Source organism: Pituophis catenifer, unplaced genomic scaffold (assembly GCF_029215685.1).
Source record: "Pituophis catenifer annectens isolate HBS135680 unplaced genomic scaffold, rPitCat1.0.hap2 SCAF_1, whole genome shotgun sequence".
NCBI classification, from domain to species: domain Eukaryota; kingdom Metazoa; phylum Chordata; class Lepidosauria; order Squamata; family Colubridae; genus Pituophis; species Pituophis catenifer.
This window is the reverse complement of record NW_027256881.1, coordinates 68,474,101-68,493,955: the sequence shown is the minus strand read 5'-3', so window position 1 is coordinate 68,493,955 and position 19,855 is coordinate 68,474,101. Positions and strand designations below refer to the sequence as shown.

General features: G+C 32.9%; 1 protein-coding gene across 1 annotated transcript in view; it reads left to right on the top strand.

Moving 5' to 3' along the window:
• RYR2 (ryanodine receptor 2) overlaps positions 1-19,855 on the top strand; it is a 270,507-nt gene that overhangs the window by 125,092 nt on the left and 125,560 nt on the right. Inside the window, exons 17-33 of the mRNA XM_070932540.1 lie at positions 766-861; positions 3,230-3,348; positions 3,520-3,653; positions 3,862-4,103; positions 4,419-4,611; positions 5,402-5,618; positions 7,105-7,209; positions 7,779-7,882; positions 8,506-8,589; positions 9,002-9,161; positions 9,868-10,015; positions 11,152-11,360; positions 12,731-12,905; positions 13,996-14,204; positions 15,013-15,359; positions 15,818-15,932; positions 19,331-19,491. Coding sequence (XP_070788641.1) covers positions 766-861; positions 3,230-3,348; positions 3,520-3,653; positions 3,862-4,103; positions 4,419-4,611; positions 5,402-5,618; positions 7,105-7,209; positions 7,779-7,882; positions 8,506-8,589; positions 9,002-9,161; positions 9,868-10,015; positions 11,152-11,360; positions 12,731-12,905; positions 13,996-14,204; positions 15,013-15,359; positions 15,818-15,932; positions 19,331-19,491 — 2,818 coding nt within the window. The remainder of the gene's footprint in view (positions 1-765; positions 862-3,229; positions 3,349-3,519; positions 3,654-3,861; positions 4,104-4,418; positions 4,612-5,401; positions 5,619-7,104; positions 7,210-7,778; positions 7,883-8,505; positions 8,590-9,001; positions 9,162-9,867; positions 10,016-11,151; positions 11,361-12,730; positions 12,906-13,995; positions 14,205-15,012; positions 15,360-15,817; positions 15,933-19,330; positions 19,492-19,855) is intronic.

Sequence of the window (19,855 nt, the reverse complement as noted above, 5' to 3'; positions counted from 1 at the left end):
TGCGTAACATACTATAGCAAAACCTTTGAGTTTTATTTTTTTTGACAAATCTCTGGCCAGTTTAGCTGAAGAATATTATAATGAGTAAAGTTTTCAAATATCTCTGTATTCTAACAAAATAAGCGCTGTAATGTGATATTTAGTTTAGGTACAGACAGTCCTTAAATTACGACTATAATTGAACCCAAAGTTTGTGTTGCTAAGCCAGTTGCCCAATTTTACAATATTTCTTGCCACAATTGTTAAGTGACTCACTGCAGTTGTTAAATTAGTAACACAGTTGTTAAGGGAATGTGGCTTCCCCATTGACTTTGCTTGCCAGAAGGTCGCAGAAGGTGAGCACATGACTCCAGGACACTGCAACCATCAGTTGCCAAGCGTCTGAATTTTGATCACATGACCATGGGGATGCTGCAACAGTTGTAAGTGTGAAAAGTGGTCATAAGTCACTTTTTTTCAGTACCGTTGTAACTTTGAATGTTCTCTAAATGAACTGTTGTAAGTTGAGGAATACCCTATTCTGGATATTAGCAATTTTATTCTGATCTCTGGATTTCATAGCTAACTATTAAGCATGCATCAATATTGCTATCATTTATAACAGTCCAAATATAATTATGCTTTTCATAGAATATTTTCTAATCTTAATTATGATTTATGCTAGTTTAACAAACTCCAATTTGGGGTCAAAATACTATATGATGATTTCAGCCAGTGAATGTGAGGATTTCTAAATTAAGAGTTTATCTCTTTATTCATTCCTAGCGGCTTTGATTAGAGGGAATCGTAAAAATTGTGCTCAGTTCTCCGGATCTCTTGATTGGCTCATAAGTAGACTGGAGAGATTGGAGGCATCTTCTGGTATGTTTCTTGACATTATGATATATATTTGAATTCATGGGTTCTCCTTCCAGAATTCAATATAAATATTTGGTATAGAACTAATTTAATAATGATCCCTTGGGTATCTACAAACAGGAATTGAATGGTTGTTGTTTGTGAATCTGGTATAAATATTGCCAAAAGCAATATTAAGTGGTATATTTGTTTTGTTTTGTTTGCTGCCTATATAATCTGATCCAGGTTTGTTTGGGATATTGTGTTGTACACAGATACTTCCTTTATGGTCTGATATTTTTCTCGGTATGTGTATCTCACAAGTTAAAAAGATAGAAATTCCCTTAAGTTGAGCTATGCTCCTGGGGAGGTTCAAGATATGTTTTTTATAGTATTCTTGACAATAACCTGAAATGATTTGTTTTTGTGTTCTTCTGAGATAAAGTGTTTTGTAGTCCCAGTTTAATTTACAGTCCAGAAATACCCTGGTTACTTTCAAATACTACACGGAAAAGAGGACAGGCAATGAAAATCAAGGAGCAGAAAAAAGGAGGGAATGGAGTTCCAAGTCCTAGTGAAGAAAAATCTTATTAATTTTGGTTATTTTTTTCACTGCTTAGCATCATGCTCGAAGAGATTATTATTAACTGAATAATAGATATATTTTCTATCATATACAGCAAATATCAATGGATTTTTTATTCTTGTTTCTCTAAGCACCTACAATATTTTAAGCACGGTACTTAAGTTAAAAGCGAATTGGTTCTTAGTTCATAAACAGTTTAATAATGTATCATTAAAGGACCTTAAATAGCAATAGTTTACATCAGAGGTGTCAACCTCTTATTTCATTGAGGGTTGCATCAGGGTTGTGTTTACCTCAAGGGGCTGGGGGGCATCACCGGGGTGGGTATGGCCAGGGGTGGGTGTATATCATTCATGCCGCTCCATTTTTGCTGCCAGAAGCACTGCGGGACCGGTGTTTCCAGGGTGGCCCCATGGGCCAGATCTAAGCACTTGAGCACTTAAGCCTTGAGTTTGATACCCCTGGTTTAGATCAATAAGGAATGCAACAACATTTGGCATTTTAACCAAATTGATGATTTCCGCCCTGCAATTGAGACTGGTCTAGTTGCAGCTTAGTAATGACAGCTGTTTTTCAATTAGTTATAGCTGAAGTTTAGACTGTATTTTGGATTTTAGGGGGAAAAACTAACATGGAGCTTTGTTTTAAACAGAAAGATGTTTAAGGAATATAAAATAAAATTGATAATTGCCAGATTGTGGCATGAAGTAAATGCAATAAACAAATACATCTCATCAAAATTAGATGCATAATTTGTTTTATGGATATGGGGGATTTTAATATGTAGTGCATGAGTTGTCCATGTACTATTTCATATGCTGCCAAGATTTTCTGCATCTTTGATTATATTTAATTTATTTTAATTTATATTAAATTTATATTTAATTTATTTATTAAATGAACTGATCAGTCTGCCCATCTACTAGAAGATATTCGGGATAATGAACAAGGAAAAAAATATAATATAACTATGGCAAAAAACTTTTTGCAATGAAAAAATATATAATAGTATTATGGAGAATTTTCTTGTTTGCTGTTGGAAAAAATGTAAAAATGTTCATAAAATATCTAATTGCATACCCTATTTTTTTTTTCATTTTCATAATATTGATTTTATCCCACAAACTAAAAGGTGTTTTTCTTCACATAATTCACCCAAATTCCATTCCATTTCTTCACCCAAATTCCATTCCATTTGGGTGATACAGTTTGAAATATTCTAATCTGCTAAATTGGATATTTTCCTCAGAATACTAATCAACAAGTACTGTATTTAATAACTTCTGAACAAAAAACAAAATAAAGTTACAAAATAAAAAACTCAATCTTTGACAACCTTTAGAATCTTCTTGACAATTGGTAAAATATTTGATTTATTTCAAAACAAACATTTGATTTATTTCAATTTGTTGTAAAACAAAGCAACAGTAGAGCAGCGGTAGCAGAAGCTGAGGGCTGCTTGAAATTGAGGAGATATGAATTCTCATTCCAGGTTTATCATTACATATGAAAGCAGCCTATGTTAATTGCCTAATCTTTTATGTTATTCTCAAATAACCATGCTTATGAAGATTAGTATAAGAAGCATTTTCTTAGGAATGCAAGTTAATTCATTATGAAACCAACAGCAACTATGTTGTCATTGTGATTTTATTTAAAGTATTCTTTTCTCTTGAGTCTTAACAATAATTATAGAAGAAAAGGGATTATTATGATCATTCTTAGATTATTATGGCTGTTCTTTATTGTATGTTTTTGAAGGAATATAAAGAGATAAATACTAAAATGGGGCTTCTATATTTTTAGGAATTCTTGAAGTATTACACTGTGTGTTGGTGGAAAGTCCAGAAGCATTGAATATTATTAAAGAAGGACATATTAAATCAATCATTTGTCTTTTGGACAAACATGGCAGAAACCATAAGGTATACAAGACAAACATGAATTAATTTGAATAGTCTATGTGATTAATGTAAGTTTTAGAAGGAGAACATACAATTTATTTAACATAACAATGAAGCATGTTTAATTTTTTTATACAGAAGCTCTAGTGATTTAAAACTTCCATAACCACCTCTATCATCATTTTTCCCAAGGTATTAGATGTTCTTTGTTCATTGTGTGTATGTCATGGAGTAGCTGTACGATCCAATCAACATTTGATCTGTGATAATCTTCTGCCAGGGAGAGACCTTCTTCTTCAAACTCGCCTTGTCAATCATGTGAGCAGGTAAAAAATGGAATAGAATATTGTTTTTAGTGCTCATGTATAAGTGTTTATAAATGAGCATATATATGCAAGCCCCTCTATAATAACATTTTTATTAGAACTTGGCTTGGTGTAGGCCTTAAAAATTGGTAATTTGCTTTTTAAAAAAAACTATTTTGTGATTTTTTAAAAACTGATTTTTTAAATGTATTGTTTTGCTTGTATTTAGCATGCGACCAAATATTTTCCTTGGAATCAGCGAGGGCTCTGCTCAATACAGGAAATGGTATTATGAATTAATGGTTGATTATGTGGAGCCATTTACAACAGCAGAAGCTACTCACCTTCGTGTAGGTTGGGCATCAACAGAAGGCTATTCACCATATCCAGTGGGTGGAGAAGAATGGGGTGGCAATGGTGTTGGTGATGACTTATATTCCTATGGTTTTGATGGACTTCATCTATGGTCAGGTAAGACTAATTGTTTAAAGCCTAAAGATATTGCAAGTTAGGTTTTAAATAAAAGAGTTATGTAGGATAACAGATATAGAAGATTTGAAACAACTGTATCATAAGTAGAAAGTCCCAGATTCTGTTCTTATATATGGAGCAATAGAAAAAGATTCCTATAGAAATTGAGGCACCTCTGAGTTTGAAGAATTGGTACTGAGTTAGGCTTTCTATTATGTAGTTTTGTGTTTCTCAATGTGCTTATGAGATCTTTGTAAGTAGCTTTTCTATCAGGATCTTCAATTTTTCTCTAATAATATTCATTCCTAATTATAGGTTGTGTAGCAAGATCAGTCAATTCTCCTAATCATCATCTACTCAGGACTGATGATGTGATCAGCTGTTGCCTTGACCTGAGTGCTCCAAGCATTTCATTCCGAATAAATGGGCAGCCAGTGCAGGGAATGTTTGAGAATTTCAACACAGATGGTCTTTTCTTTCCGGTTGTCAGCTTTTCAGCAGGGATAAAGTTCGTATCCACATCCAATTATTTCTTTGCTAAGGTCTAATCTAGATCAGTGACTGTTGACATTGTAACTTTTTTTTAAAAGCAGATGTAGAGATTATAGGTAACCTTAAATTGGTAGGGACTATACTAATTTGAGAACTGATTAAATTTGAAGGGACATTGGTTTTTTGAAATTGTTATGGTTTCTCTGCTAGGAAAAATATAAAAGAGGAAGTAAAGAAGAAGAATCAAGAGATGCATAACTACAACTTCTTCCTCTTCCTTCTCCTCCTCCTCCTCCTCCTCCTCCTCCTCCTCCTCCTCCTCCTCCTCCTCCTCCTCCTCTTCATCATCATCATCATCATCATCATCGTCGTCGTCAACTTATTTACTGTTATACTATTGCAACTGTTTTAACAATTTAGTGTTCATGTTGAAGATGTATGTGTTTTGTTCTGTTATCAATTCTAATTTAATCCAAAATTAAGTGAATTATTTAAATCATTTAACTTGTTATTCTAAGGACCTATTGAACGTAGTCAAGTTCAATTACAAGTAAATATACATACAATTTTATTATTATTATTCCAAATTACATGGCATATGAAAATAACAAACTAAACCACAGCTAAAGGTAAATTCTATCAAGGTGAGCAAGAAAGTAAGTTAATTGCAGACAATTTAGGAAACACAGTTACAAAAGAACCTAAGGTATTATAAAAACTGTTCAAATTCAGTATCTGCAAGTAGAACTTTGCAAGAAATATTTTATTTAATTAATATAGTCTGTCACATTGTACCTATTTTACAGAGTACGATTTTTGCTCGGAGGCCGCCATGGGGAATTTAAATTCCTTCCCCCTCTAGGATATGCTCCATGTTTTGAAGCTATTCTGCCGAAAGAAAAGTTAAAAGTGGAACCCAGTAGGGAATATAAACAAGATTGCAATTGCTCAAGGGATCTCTTGGGACCAAATATCTCTTTGTCACAAGCAGCATTCACTCCAGTACCTGTAGATACCAGTCAGGTATGTAAAATATACATTGACTTTAAACATGCATTAGATTTAATTTATATTATGTTAAAACTAGGAATAGTTGGATGACAAACACGATGTGACTGCTAGAAGTATTGTTATATCAATATCATCAATATCATAGTTTGAGATGGTAATCAGAATTCCACTTTCCAGACATTTATCAGATATTAATAGCATATATTGGAATTAAGCTGAGTTTTGTAAAATAAATGACAACATATATAGCCAGGAATAAAATATGTTGAGAAAATAGCAAACAATGTGGAAAAAGTACCTTAAGAAACCATATTGGTCTGTACATGTAATAATGTACATGTACATGTCCTTTTCCCCTCAAATTTGCCTGTTGATAAAATCCTTTATACATTTTTTTCAATTCAGATTTAAAATGACAGAACACACATCCACAGCCTCAGTCATTTTGATCTCTGTATAGGTGAATCCACAAGGCTAGAGTTATGCTTAAAGTCATATCAAACAAGCAAATTTATTTTTTTTTGTGTTTTTAAATAGGCTGTACACCGCCCTGAGTCCTTCGGGAGAAGGGCGGTATAGAAATAAAATTATTATTATTATTATTATTATTATTATTTATAACATTTATATTTACCATTTTAAATATGTCAAGTGCAGTTCAGTGATTGTTCTGGAATCACCATAAATATGAATCCATTCTACATCATGGATGTATTGGCTTCGTATATCCATTGGTTAGGAGATGACAATGCAAGCATTAAGATGCAAATTGCACAACTTGCATGCTTGCATGCAAAATTGTGATGCAAGGCCATAATGGTGAAGCTTTCTGCATGACATCAAAATGCACATTTCTTATATGCACATTACAGCATTGTAGATAGGAGTGAATTCATTTGATAGCTATGTAAAATCTGACACAAAAATGTCCTCTGATTGGATGAATATTGTGTAAATGCTTAAGATAAAGCATCTGAGTGACAATGCTGTATGGCAATTTTAAATAACTTTTACTCTGCTGTTTTATTAATATAAGAACTATGGTGATGAACAGTGTTGGGTTCATGAATAGAGTTGGGTTCAGTGGAGAATGACAGTGCTTTATCTGCAATTTCTTGCAGTTATATTTTGAATCTTGTTCTCTTAATTCTGAAGAAAACAGGTATGATAGATTTCTAGAAATCATAAAGAGGCTGAAATAATTGGATTTTTAATTTTTTCACCATCTAACTATAATGAAAGGTAGAAAAATATTTTTGTTAAAAGTTATATACAATACTGTACATGTGGCATTAAGATATTTACAATACAGCCCTTTATATTTTTACTCAAAGGTAAATTTCAATTAGTTCATTGGGTTTTCTTTTTGGCAATGGGAATTTTAACCAGTAAAAAATAAGCCCACAAAATGACGGATAATTATTTCATTGGTTTGTTTTTTTCTTAATTGTACTGTTTGCCATTTTATTTTTTAACCGATTCACTCTTCTATTTTTAGATTGTATTACCTCCACATCTGGAAAGAATTAGAGAAAAACTAGCTGAGAATATCCATGAACTTTGGGTGATGAATAAAATTGAACTTGGATGGCAGTATGGACCAGTATGTACTTTTCTAAATTTAACATTTCATTAATTAATTCATATATGCTTATGTATATAATTCGGAAGTCTTTTTACTGCCTAAATATTAAATGACTGTTTTGGTTTTCTAATGAGTTTTGTATCATGTAATAAAAATACTTTAAAAAGTTACACAGAAATCCGATCAGGGATTCTACAGAGTATGGTCCAAAAAGTTAAGATGATGGCTGCAACAGGGCAATTAAAGCTTAATCTGTATTTTATGAACATCATGTGTGCAACACATAAAAAGCAGGTGTTATACTTGTTGTGACCTCCATTTTGCCTTTTTGTCACCATTCTCTGCACTTACCTGAAATAGTTCCATTAGCTACAGTCAGAGAGGAACAATCAGGGAGAACTAAACTCCAAGAGCTAAAAATTACACACTTAAATAAGAGTGGAAAAACCAATGTACGAATATGTTTTTGTGTGGAATATTACAGAAAGATGGACTTGGGGTTTTTTGCAGGGAAATTCTGCTTCTCATCAGTAGAATTGATCCTTTTAAACTACAATTGTAAGATAAACTGAAATTCTATTTTACAGATTAGAGATGACAACAAACGGCAGCATCCCTGTTTGATAGAGTTTGCTAAACTGCCTGAACAAGAACGGAATTATAATCTTCAGATGTCACTAGAAACATTAAAGTAAGTCAGATGTATGTTTATATTTTTGCAAGTAAATTTATATGAATGTATGAATTCTTAATAGATTATGAAATTTGATATACACTATAAAGGATTAGCAAGGTACTCGTTAATTTTCTGGATTGTGTCAATATAAATATGCATATTTACAAATAATTTCCTTTGATATATACTGATTACTCATACAATATGAATAACCTTCATTTTTAATGAAAATTACAAAGCACTCACGTTGTTACTTTTAAACTATTTCTCAGTAATCATATATAAATGGAAGAGAACAAAATTGCATATTGTATAAATCTGAATAGCAAAACAATTTGTAAATAAGTGATTACTGGTTTATGTGAATTTGAATAAGAAAATCTACAATAAGATATCATAGCTATGAAATCATGATTGATAATCATTTTCAAAAATATGATCAAAATAAGAAAAGACAAAACTCTTCCCATCATGTAACTATAATAATTACAATTATAACTATAATAGTTACAATCATGTAACTATAATAGTTACAATTGTGTAATTATAAAATTGCACAAATAACTATAGCCTTGCCATTCAGTTAGCACATTTTGCTTGATTTAAATTACTTTAAATATAATGGTATTGTCTTTTAGAACATTGCTGGCATTAGGTTGTCATGTTGGAATTGCTGATGAGCATGCTGAAGAAAAGGTGAAAAAACTAAAACTTCCCAAAAAGTAAGTTTAAACTCAGACTATTAAGGGATGAGAATGCAAATATGTCTACTCTATCTCCTGTACCTAGTCTACTAATATACAAATTGAAGATATCTGAACCTCCATATGATTATATGCATGAGACAGAATATTTGTGTAATAAAAATTCCATCTGGAAATAAACAAAAATTAAGAATAAGTAATGTAATGTGGTACATTAGTTAGGAAAGAGTCAAGAAGTTGATTTGTTTCATTTCTAAGGCCTATAAATTTTGGAATTTGATTCCTAAATTATTGTATTGATTACTAATTCCAGTACAAGGAAATGAATGACCTGAATCTAATAACAATTAATGCCAAAACAATGCAATGATCAAGGCTTAAGTTTTTATATTCATAAAAATTCATTAAAGTTTTTAATTTTTTTTAACAGTTATCTATTATCAAGCGGATATAAACCTGCTCCTATGGATCTAAGTTGTATCAAGTTGACTCCATCTCAGGAATCCATGGTTGATAAACTCGCAGAGAATGCTCACAATGTATGGGCAAGAGATCGTATAAGGCAGGGATGGACATATGGAATTCAACAGGTAAGTCCAGACATACTAGAATCTTTATAATAATCATATTATGGACCAAATGTCTGACAATGGTGAAATAGATAAAATGTTTTGGAGTTTTACTTTTTGGACTTCAAGTTAATTGATACGTTTTCAGAACTAAACCTTTCAAAAGTAGAGATATGGACACATTGATGAAAACAAGCTCTCCTTCCCTATTGTGTCATCACAGAAATGTTTCTGATATCAAGCAAAAGTTGATACTGTACAGTATAACCATGTCATTGTGCATTATATTAAGCTTACTAACATAATTGCAGTAAACTCACAGTTCCATTTATTAGCTACTAAAATAGCCCCACAGTGCCCTAGTGAGTTTGTAGTGGGTTATTTTACTAGTTAATAACTGATAATAGTTAATTAACACTACAAAAAGTTGACTAGTTGGGTACACACAAAGTTGTGCATGTACACACCCACATCTTGTAGAATTTGATCCAATATTCACACCTGTTGAGTTAGTTTTGAAGTGCATTTTTGTTTCAAGTATTGGCCAATCCCCATATTAGGAATATTTGATAAGCTCCACTTTTATCTGTTTCTAAATGTGTTGAATAGCCTCAGGAACCTACCTGATTCTTCCTTCCAGGTTGGTGCAGATCTACGGTATTTACAGTACTAGAAAAACTGGGTGTTAAAGCTTTAAATTATTTTTCATAATTTTTATACTGTATAGGATGTGAAGAACCGTCGAAATCCTCGCCTTGTCCCCTATACACTTCTAGATGACCGCACTAAGAAATCAAACAAAGATAGTCTTCGAGAAGCAGTTCGTACTCTCATCAATTACGGATATAACCTTGAAGCTCCAGATCAAGACCATGGTACTGAAATTATATTGAAACAGTTTTTTTAACAATATATTATTGTATATGCTATTAATTCAAGGAAGGTAAGAATGTCCCATTTTTAATTTTACTTTAACTTTCCAAAATAAATCTATCTTTCCAAAATAAAAATAAATTTTTATATTTCTAATTATTTGAATTTTTTGAGTCAAGCAGAACATTAACAATTTTGAAATAATGCCAAACAGAATAACAATTATAATAAAACTGACCAAAAAACTCACTGGAAATATATTAAAAAAAAATACAACATACACATACTCACATTACTTTATATTTAAAGGAAACCCCCTCACCCAAATGCTCCGTTAAAATAGTTCAATCAATTAGAATAGAGCTGGAAGGGACCTTGGAAGTCTTCTAGTCCAACTCCTGCTCAAGCAGGAGACCTTATACAATTTGAGACAAGTGGCTGGCCAGTCTCTTCTTGAAAACCTCCAATGATGAAACACCCACAACTTCTGAAGGCAAGCTGTTCCTTCAGTTCAGTTCCTTGAGCATTCCTTTTGAAGTCCCCTTGCTTAGAAAGTAACTAACACTGGTATAATCTGAATGGAAGTTTACATGTAGTAAGCATTTCATCAACAAAAGAAAGTTTGTCTCATTCTAACACACTTGGATTGTACTTGTGAGTGGCTACTAGGAAAATAATGTCAAATCTGCTAAGGTTTCAATCGATTTCAAAAGAGGGTAGTAAGTGCAGTTCTTTTGTCCATTATATGACATTTTTTCCTTTTTTGCAAACATTGGACTTAAGTACTTTGTAAAAAGGTTCTCCTTTTCTTTTTAAAACTTTGCTAAGTCTTGAAGAATTGTTGAGAAAATAGAAGATGTTTTCTTGCCTTTCCTTTAGACTGCCAGTCTGATAAAAGGGATCCTAACTTTTCCAAAACTTTTCAAATCAGCACTGATGATGTTACCTAGTTTGGGTAATGAAATTTCTGCAAGAAAACAAACAAGCTCAGAGAGCACCAACGATCTCTCATTTCAACCCTGAGCTACTAATATTCTCCTTTATTAGTACCATAACTATACCTAACTTTTAAAAATTTAGATAATGCGGTTTAATTTTTACATAAAAAGATATATCCTTAAATTTTGAACTTTTGCAGCTGCAAGGCCTGATGTGTTTGATGGCATGATAGAAAGGTTCAGGATATTCCGAACAGAAAAAACATATGCTGTAAAAACTGGGAAGTGGTACTTTGAATTTGAAGCAATAACCGCTGGAGATATGAGAATTGGCTGGGCCAGGCCAGGTTGTCAGCCAGAGCAAGAGCTTGGCTCAGATGATCAAGCATTTGTATTTGATGGTTTCAAGGTATGTGTTTGTTTTTTGAGATGGCAAAAAATATTGGCCTTGCTGTGTTTCTCTTGGTTTTTCCATAGAATGTCAGGACCTATCAATTAAAGAATTGAATTGAGACCTGGAGGGTTAGATACAGATCTACATCTGAGTTGCAGGTAGTTCTTGACTTTGAATAGTTCGCTTAGTAGCTGTTACTTAGTAGAAGTTACAGTGGTATTGAAAAAAGTGACTTGTAACCATTTTTCAGGCTTATAACCACTGCAGCATCCCCATGGTCATGTGATTTACATTAACTTACATTTATGATGGTTGCAGTGTCCCAGGGTCATGTGGTCATCTTTTGCAACCTTCCGACAAGCAAAGTCAATGGGGTATTGAAAAAAATGACTTGTAACCATTTTTCATGCTTATAACCACTGCAGCATCCCCATGGTCATGTGATTTACATTTGAATACTTGAAGACTAACTTACATTTATGATGGTTGCAGTGTCTCAGGGTCATGTGGTCAACCTTTGGAACCTTCTGACAAGCAAAGTCAATGGGGAAACCAGATTCACTTAACAACTGGGTTACTAATTTAACAACTGAAGTGATTCCCTTAACAAATGTGGCAAGAAAAGTCATAAAATGGGGCAAAATTCACTTAACAAATTTCTCACTTAGCAACATAAATTTTGGACTCAGTTCTGGTAGTAAATTGAAGACTACCTGTACTTCCCCCAGTAGATAATATATAAAACTTAATTAGTGTGGGATAAGCACATTTGTTGTCAGTTCTAACATTAGGGTAGTAGATTTTAGTAGGTTTTCTGAACCTCCCTGTCATTTATTTCAAATTGATCTTTCAAATAGGAAAAAGAGAACAAAAATAAGCATTTTTGCCTTTATGTTCTCTATCATAAAGTGTGGCCTTATCTACTAAGTGAATTGTTCATTGAATTACAAGTGAATTGTAATCTGTATGTCCTTATGGCAAATGGGATCTGCAATATGGTGAATGTAAAGGTTGGAAGGCACCTTACAGATGATCTAGTTCAAGCCTCTGCCGTACAGGAATCCACTACCACAGTTGTCCATATATCTTGGAAAGAGAGGGATTTGCTTCTTCTAAAATAATGGAGAACTCTTTTTTCTCTTTAAAAGGACTAACAGTAAGATTATTGAGAATAAATGTATAATGTGCTCATAAATTATTTTCCAAAAATATTGAATGTTGCTGATTCTCTAGAAACTTGTGGCACAGTTGATGTGTTTTAAAAATTATTTTTATATAATTAATTGTAAGATTTACAATTGATATCTACTTATAGAGCTAAGCATTTTTAAACAATGCTAAAATCATAAAAATAATAGTTTTTCATAGACTCTTTTATTATCTAGGCCCAGCGATGGCACCAGGGAAATGAGCATTTTGGCCGTACTTGGTTAACAGCAGATATTGTGGGATGCATGGTGGATCTGAATGAGCACACCATGATGTTTACGCTAAATGGTGAAATCCTTCTTGATGACTCAGGTTCTGAACTTGCATTTAAAGATTTTGAGGTTGGTGATGGTAAGTTCTTGAGCAAATTTGTGCTGCTTTTGGGCTGCCTTGGCAAGTTTTTCCTTGCTGTCTTAAAACCAGCCATTAGTTTATTTCAGCCAAAGGTTATGGCTCAGAGGCAAAAATTACCTCAAGGATTCTATGTGTGAGCCATCAGCATTCTTGGATTATGGTACTGAAATATGGTAGCAAAAGTGGCTGGATTTTGGTGCAATCATGACTGCTATTTGTGGGTGGTGTGTGGGTGGGGTTTAAGTATACAAATGCAGTCAGTTTGACTTGGAACCTCCAATTTGATTACAGTCATTAACTACTTCCACCTTAAATTTGTCCAGTAAAGAGACCAAAAATGTTTGCGTACACCACACATCTAAGGATGTCACAACTTGTACTGTGGTCCTTCAGAACGTCAAGAGGCTGAATTATGGTCCTTGACCTATCAGACTTTGTCTATATCTGTTTTAATTGTATATCGTCAGGGCAGGCAGCTGACCTCTTTCTTCCATATTAAATCTGTCCAGGGCAATAGATAAATCCATTAGTTTTTACTCTATAGATAAGGTCTAGTTTATGGACAGATTTGTAATAGCCTGGGGTGCTGAACAATTACTTGTGCACCTAGAGAATGAATGAGTATAGTAAGGCTTCTTTTATATTTCTAAGTGTTGATTAAAGAAACATAGAATTAGAAGGGACCATTTAGACCATCAAAGTTGCATGCCTGCACAGTGCAGGAATCCAAATTAAATGATCTCTGATAGATGTTTGTCCAAGCCAGTCTGAATTAATGAAGAGCTCACCATGATTGTAGGTAATTGATTTCAGTACTGAATTGCTCTCGCTATTAGGAAATTTTGGTTGGATAATTGGTAGCGGACTCTAACAATAGTAGTGTTTCCTTTTTCCACTTATTTTATCCTCTTTTCTTATTCTTATTCTTATCTATTTTCTTATTCATATAGATGGAATATATTGTGCATTTTGAAGATTTGATTGGAGTTGTCTAGTTTCCTCTAGTTTATAAGGAAAAGTCAAATTAAGTACATGAGAACAGTTGTTAATATTTATCATTTACATATCATATATGTCATTTTTGCAGGCTTTATACCTGCCTGTAGCCTGGGATTGTCACAGGTGGGCAGAATGAACTTCGGCAAAGATGTTAGCACTTTGAAATATTTCACTATTTGTGGCTTACAAGAAGGCTATGAACCTTTTGCTGTGAATACAAATCGTGACATTACTATATGGCTGAGCAAAAGATTACCTCAGTTTCTTCCAGTACCAGCAAATCATGAACATATTGAGGTTTGACTCTTTAATTTATTTTGGAGACTGAACATAGTAAGTGGTAGCAGTTAATACAGTATGTAGTGTATATATAGTAAGGCTGTCAAAATATTAGTGTTATTATTATTAATTATTATTATTTTATAATAATAATAATAATAACAACAACAACACTATATTATTATCCTTTCTATGTATTTACCTGAAAATGTAGAATGTAAAATTAAAGAGATAAACTAGCATATTTTTTATTTGTAAGCCCAAAGACTTTGAGTTAAAGGGAAAATGCAGGGTTTTTATTTGTATCCATAATAATTCTTAATCCACCTGCATGTTTTTATGACAAAACTTTTGTTATTTTTCAGAATCCAATATTAGGTTAATACAAAAAAATTAAAAACAATAGGCTGAAATTATGCCTTTTATCCTCTAGAGGAAATTTTTTAGTAAGTAATTGCTTCAAGATAGGCAAGGTCAGAGACAGCAATCATTATGGGTCTTAGAATATACTTTAATGCAATCGGCATATTAAAACAGAATCTCGAACGCTTGTCAAAGCCTGCTTCTAACCTATATCTAATGTAATTAAAACAGTTGTGTATGAATCTAATATCGGGCTTTTTTCGCATTTTCTAATTTTGTAGAACTCAGTTATCTTTTCTGTAATGGTCAAACCTACATTTCATCACACTTGCTGCAATATTACAGGGGGCAAGAATAAACATATATTTATTTATATACTATGAGAAACCATTAAGCATAAGGAAAGACAACATTTTGTTTTGTGTTTCCATACATTTTACAATTGAGTTTTTGCATTTCATAGGTTACAAGGATTGATGGAACTGCAGATAGTTCTCCATGCTTGAAACTCACACAGAAGTCCTTTGGATCTCAAAACAGCAAAACAGACATCATGTTTTATCGTCTAAGCATGCCCATTGAATGTGCAGAAGTGTTTTCTAAAATGCCTGGAGGAGGAATGCCAAATTCTAATCTTTTTGGCCCAAAGAGTGATTTGGATGATTATGATGCAGATTCTGATTTTGAAGTCCTCATGAAGACTGCTCATGGTCATCTTGTACCTGACCGTGTAGAAAAAGAAGCCGCAAAATCAGAGTTCAATAACCATAAAGATTATACACAAGAGAAACCTTCACGCCTCAAACAAAGGTCAGATAGTTTGATCTCTTCAGGTATTTTACACACTGTTCACTTTCAAGGATACAAATAAAGTTTTTCTTTCCATATTGTCAATGAATTTCATTGTGATGTCTCCTGAATAAAAAGGGCAGCAATTTCTGTCTTTAAATGTTTGCTTTCTCTATGTTCCAGCTTTCCTATTCGTGAAATATAAATGAAACATGGACAAGTTTCTATAAAATATTTAATGTAACTATTATAAATCTGCAACTGTAAAGAGGTATTTGCTGTCCTGACCCTGAAATATATTAGCTGATATTAACAACTTCCCACATTTTGGCCAAGTGTGTAAAAAGGGCCAAACTGAATTGAGTGAATATCTTGATACCTTCAAATTCAGCTTTATTCAATGGAAGATACAGGATTATTCTGAATCAACTGATATAAAAAAAGATGTATTCACTCTTTTTCATTTTTATACATTACAGATTTATGCTGAAAAGGACGAAGCCAGACTACAGCACAAGCCATTCTGCAAGACTAACTGAAGATGTCCTAGCAGATGAACGAGATGATTATGATTATCTAATGCAAACCTCTACAGTATGGCAATTTAGTGTTAACATTTCCATTAAGGATAGATTAAAATTATCAAATATGATAGGAGGATATTATATATTACCTGTATATCCCTATGGAGGAGAAATGATTGGAATTGTCTTAAAGAATTGCTGTTAAGCTGCAATCTTAAACTAACATTTCATGAGAATAAATTTTCGTTTGAAATGCTAATTTAAAAAAAAACCATGGTTTTCCATCCCTCTTATGCATGGATGGTATGAGATGGAGAAATAGAGGTAGAATGTGTTCAGTGGTGCGATTTATTCTGAGCCTTGACTTACTGACTATTTAACTCAGCATTTTCTCTTCTGCTCCCTAAATTAGTCTTGTTTGTCACTATGTGCTGTTAATTATTATTTCCATATGAAATAGATTAGCAAAATAACAAGACTGGGAAAACTATTTAAATTAAAACATAAAAAATTAAGAATTTATTTTAATACAAAAATAATACAATATAATGGGATGCAATAATACAATAATAATAGCAAGAAATTACCAAGCCAGTTTGGTGTAGTGGTTAAGATGTTGACCTGGAACCAATAGACTGTGAGTTTAGTTCCACCTGAGGCATGAAAGCTGTCTTAGTGAGTTTGGACCAGTCATATTCTCTCAGTCCACCTCATGTCACAGGGTTGTTGTGGGGGGTGGGGGGGAAGAAAGAGGAAGGAGTATTATGCATGTACCCTGCCTTGAGTTACTTTTAAAGTAATAAAGGCAGGGTACATGCATAATACTCCTTTCTCTTTCTCCCCCCAACAACCCTGAATGAATGAATTAATAAATGAACAAATGAGAAGGGAGGGAGGGAGGAAGGAAGGAAGGAGGGAAGGACGGACTAAGGCCACTGAGAACAAAACAGCCAACTAAAACCTTAATGATGGTCCAATTTATGCTAGATCTCCTCCTTAAAAAGTCAAGTTTTGAATTTCAAAATATAATAGGGTGAATAATAGTTTGGTCTCAGGTGGTAAGCAATTTCAAACGGGCTGTAATAGAGAAGGATCAGTTCTTTGTGCCTATAGGTAACAGTGTCTAAGGGAAGGGACCTAGCTCAATCTTATTAGATGAGCAGACTTTGCTACTAAGAGATCTCATAGATATCCAGGCCCTGACCTGTATAGGACTTTAAAGGTGACAAGCATTTTGAGTTGCACCTAAAAGCCAATTGGTAGCCATTATAACTCTTTAAGTTGGGTTCTTGCATGGGAGAAATTCAGAACTCACATTACCACAGAAGCCAGCTGTATTCTGCACTGTTTGTAATTTTTGGATTGGCAGCTATCAAGGTAGCTGCACATAAACTGAATTATTATAATTCAAAATATATAACAATTGGAATATGTTCATTACAGCATTGTCATTAGTTTCCTGTGCTAAAGTTTGCTCTAAGTGTTGGAATGGGTTTCATAATAGCCTCATTGAAGAGTTCTGAATTTAGGAATTGATAAAGCAGTCCATATCCTCAGTTTGATTTTGCAGGGATGTGAGTCTGTTAAAGAACTTTTTACCTGTTAAAAAAGCTGCCACAACTGTCAGTAGCTTCTATAAGGAAAAGAATTAAGAATATGTGACACTGCGAAGTAAAAAACAATCAGTATGTTGTAGGGCATGGACTTGATTTGTATCATATACTTTATAACAATCATATAATTAAATATATTTATAGAGAAATAAATGTTTAATATTTGTAATAAAAATTGCACATATAGAAATAAATGAAACCTTTCCCAGAGGTTTACATATGCTGTGCTATTTGTAAATGGAGAATAATTTACTGAAAATATCAACTATATGGTTTATGAATAGAAAAATAAACTTGCTAAATATTCCTACCCCCAGCATTGAGGAATACAAAGGCTGTATGCCCTTGCATTGTCTCCCAAATCTTTTGGTGTTAAGAACGGTTTGTGGACCTTACAGAATCTGTTGATTTTGTTTGGATGAAGCAAGTAGGGAAGTTGATATAGATAAAGCTAAAAATGGATGTATCTGTAGGAAAATTCACATTGTCTTCATTCGTTGATTCCTCACTGAAAATTGATGGCAGAGTAGGACTTCTGGAGTTGACACACAAAGCTTTGTGTTGTAAGTACATTGCTTCCATGAAATAAACAAGGAATTCAAGAAATTAGTATGAAACTGACAGAGACGCATTTACTGTACATCAGGAAAGTTTGAGAAAACTTATGGACCACACTTGAGTCCCAAAATTTCTGTTGCTAAACAAGGCAACAGTTAAGTGAGTTATGCCTCATTTTACGACCTTTTTGCAAAGGTTGTTAATCATGCAGTCATTAAGCAAATCTGGGTTCCCTCATTTACTTTGGTTGTCAGAAACTCCTTAGGAAGGTTGTAAATGATAATCCCAGTACCCGGCCCACCTGCAATCATTGTAACTATGGTACATGCCAGACTGATCACATAACTCTGGGAGTGCTGCAACACCCATATGTGAGAACTGGTCAGAAGTCACTTTGTTCAGTGCTGTTGAACAGTCATTAAAGGAATGGTTGTAAGTCAAGGACTACTTGTATTGATTAATATGTGGGAGAGGAAAATGAAAAATGTTTTTAGGGAAAGAAAGATAAAGAAATAAGCCATTAGTAATTGTTTTTTCATTTTTATTTTTTTCTGATGTAGGGAAATACCAAAATATTTCCCTTCAGGAATATTCATAGCTTATTACAAAAACACTGCAAGCATGAGATTCTTTCCAATATTTCTGATTCTGAATTTAAAAGGAGACAAAAAGTTAGAAACATATAAAATTATGTTGTAATAGAATAATCAATTGAAAGTAAATGAAAATAAATGCAGTTTTCAAAGATGGAAAAGAAATTTAGCTCCAACAATTTAGCTTAAGAACAAATTAGTAAATGATTGCACTTAGCATAAGAACCACGGTAATCTCTCCTGAAAAATTTGGATTTTTGGTTGGTTTCAGTATTTAATTGTTTTCAAAGCAAATAACTAATATGTGGAATTTAGCTTCTTCAAGTATCAATAGGTTAATAAAGAGCAAGCCAGGAAAAAATGTTTTTTTGTTTGTTTGTTTGTTTATTTATTATAATATTTAGAAACTGCCCATCTCCCTCATAGAACAATTTATAAAGTGAAATTTAAGCATTTGTATATATATCCTATTATATGAGAACTAAAACTTTCTTTAAATTAATAGGGGAGAAACTGATTGATGATAGGACTTTGACTCTTACATGATCCTAGAGATTTTATTCTTGCTTCTAGCAATTACTTAAGCTTCTGGGTTTGGTGTTATTTTCAGAACAAGATGGATTTTTCAGAAAAAATAATTCAGGATAGTATTGGATCAAAGTGAAATATTAATATTGTGGATAATATTTTTTTTGTCTTGACAGTATTATTATTCTGTACGTATATTTCCTGGACAAGAACCTGCTAATGTTTGGGTAGGCTGGATTACATCTGATTTCCATCAATATGACACAAACTTTGATTTGGACAGAGTCCGTACTGTTACAGTAACCTTAGGAGATGAAAAAGGGAAAGTTCATGAGAGGTTGGCTTTATTTTTCTTTTATTTAGAAACAGTTGATATCAAATCATTCTATTGTGTCAGTGAATATATTATCCAGTTAAAACTGTAATATTTATTAAGATTGATATCTTGCATATTATTTATTATTTATAGTAACATGAATATTACATGATACTGTATTTCATTTGATAGGTACTCCATTTTTTAAAATGAAGTTTTCTTTCTGTTAGCATACGATTATAAAATCCTGAAACTCAATATTGTATTAAGGGGCTTCATTGGAATGAAGATTTATATTCATTTTGCAATCCACACCTAAGTGTGAGCAAAATACAATTATCACATTTAATGAATTTTAAATATGGAATCCAAAAGTTATATTTTA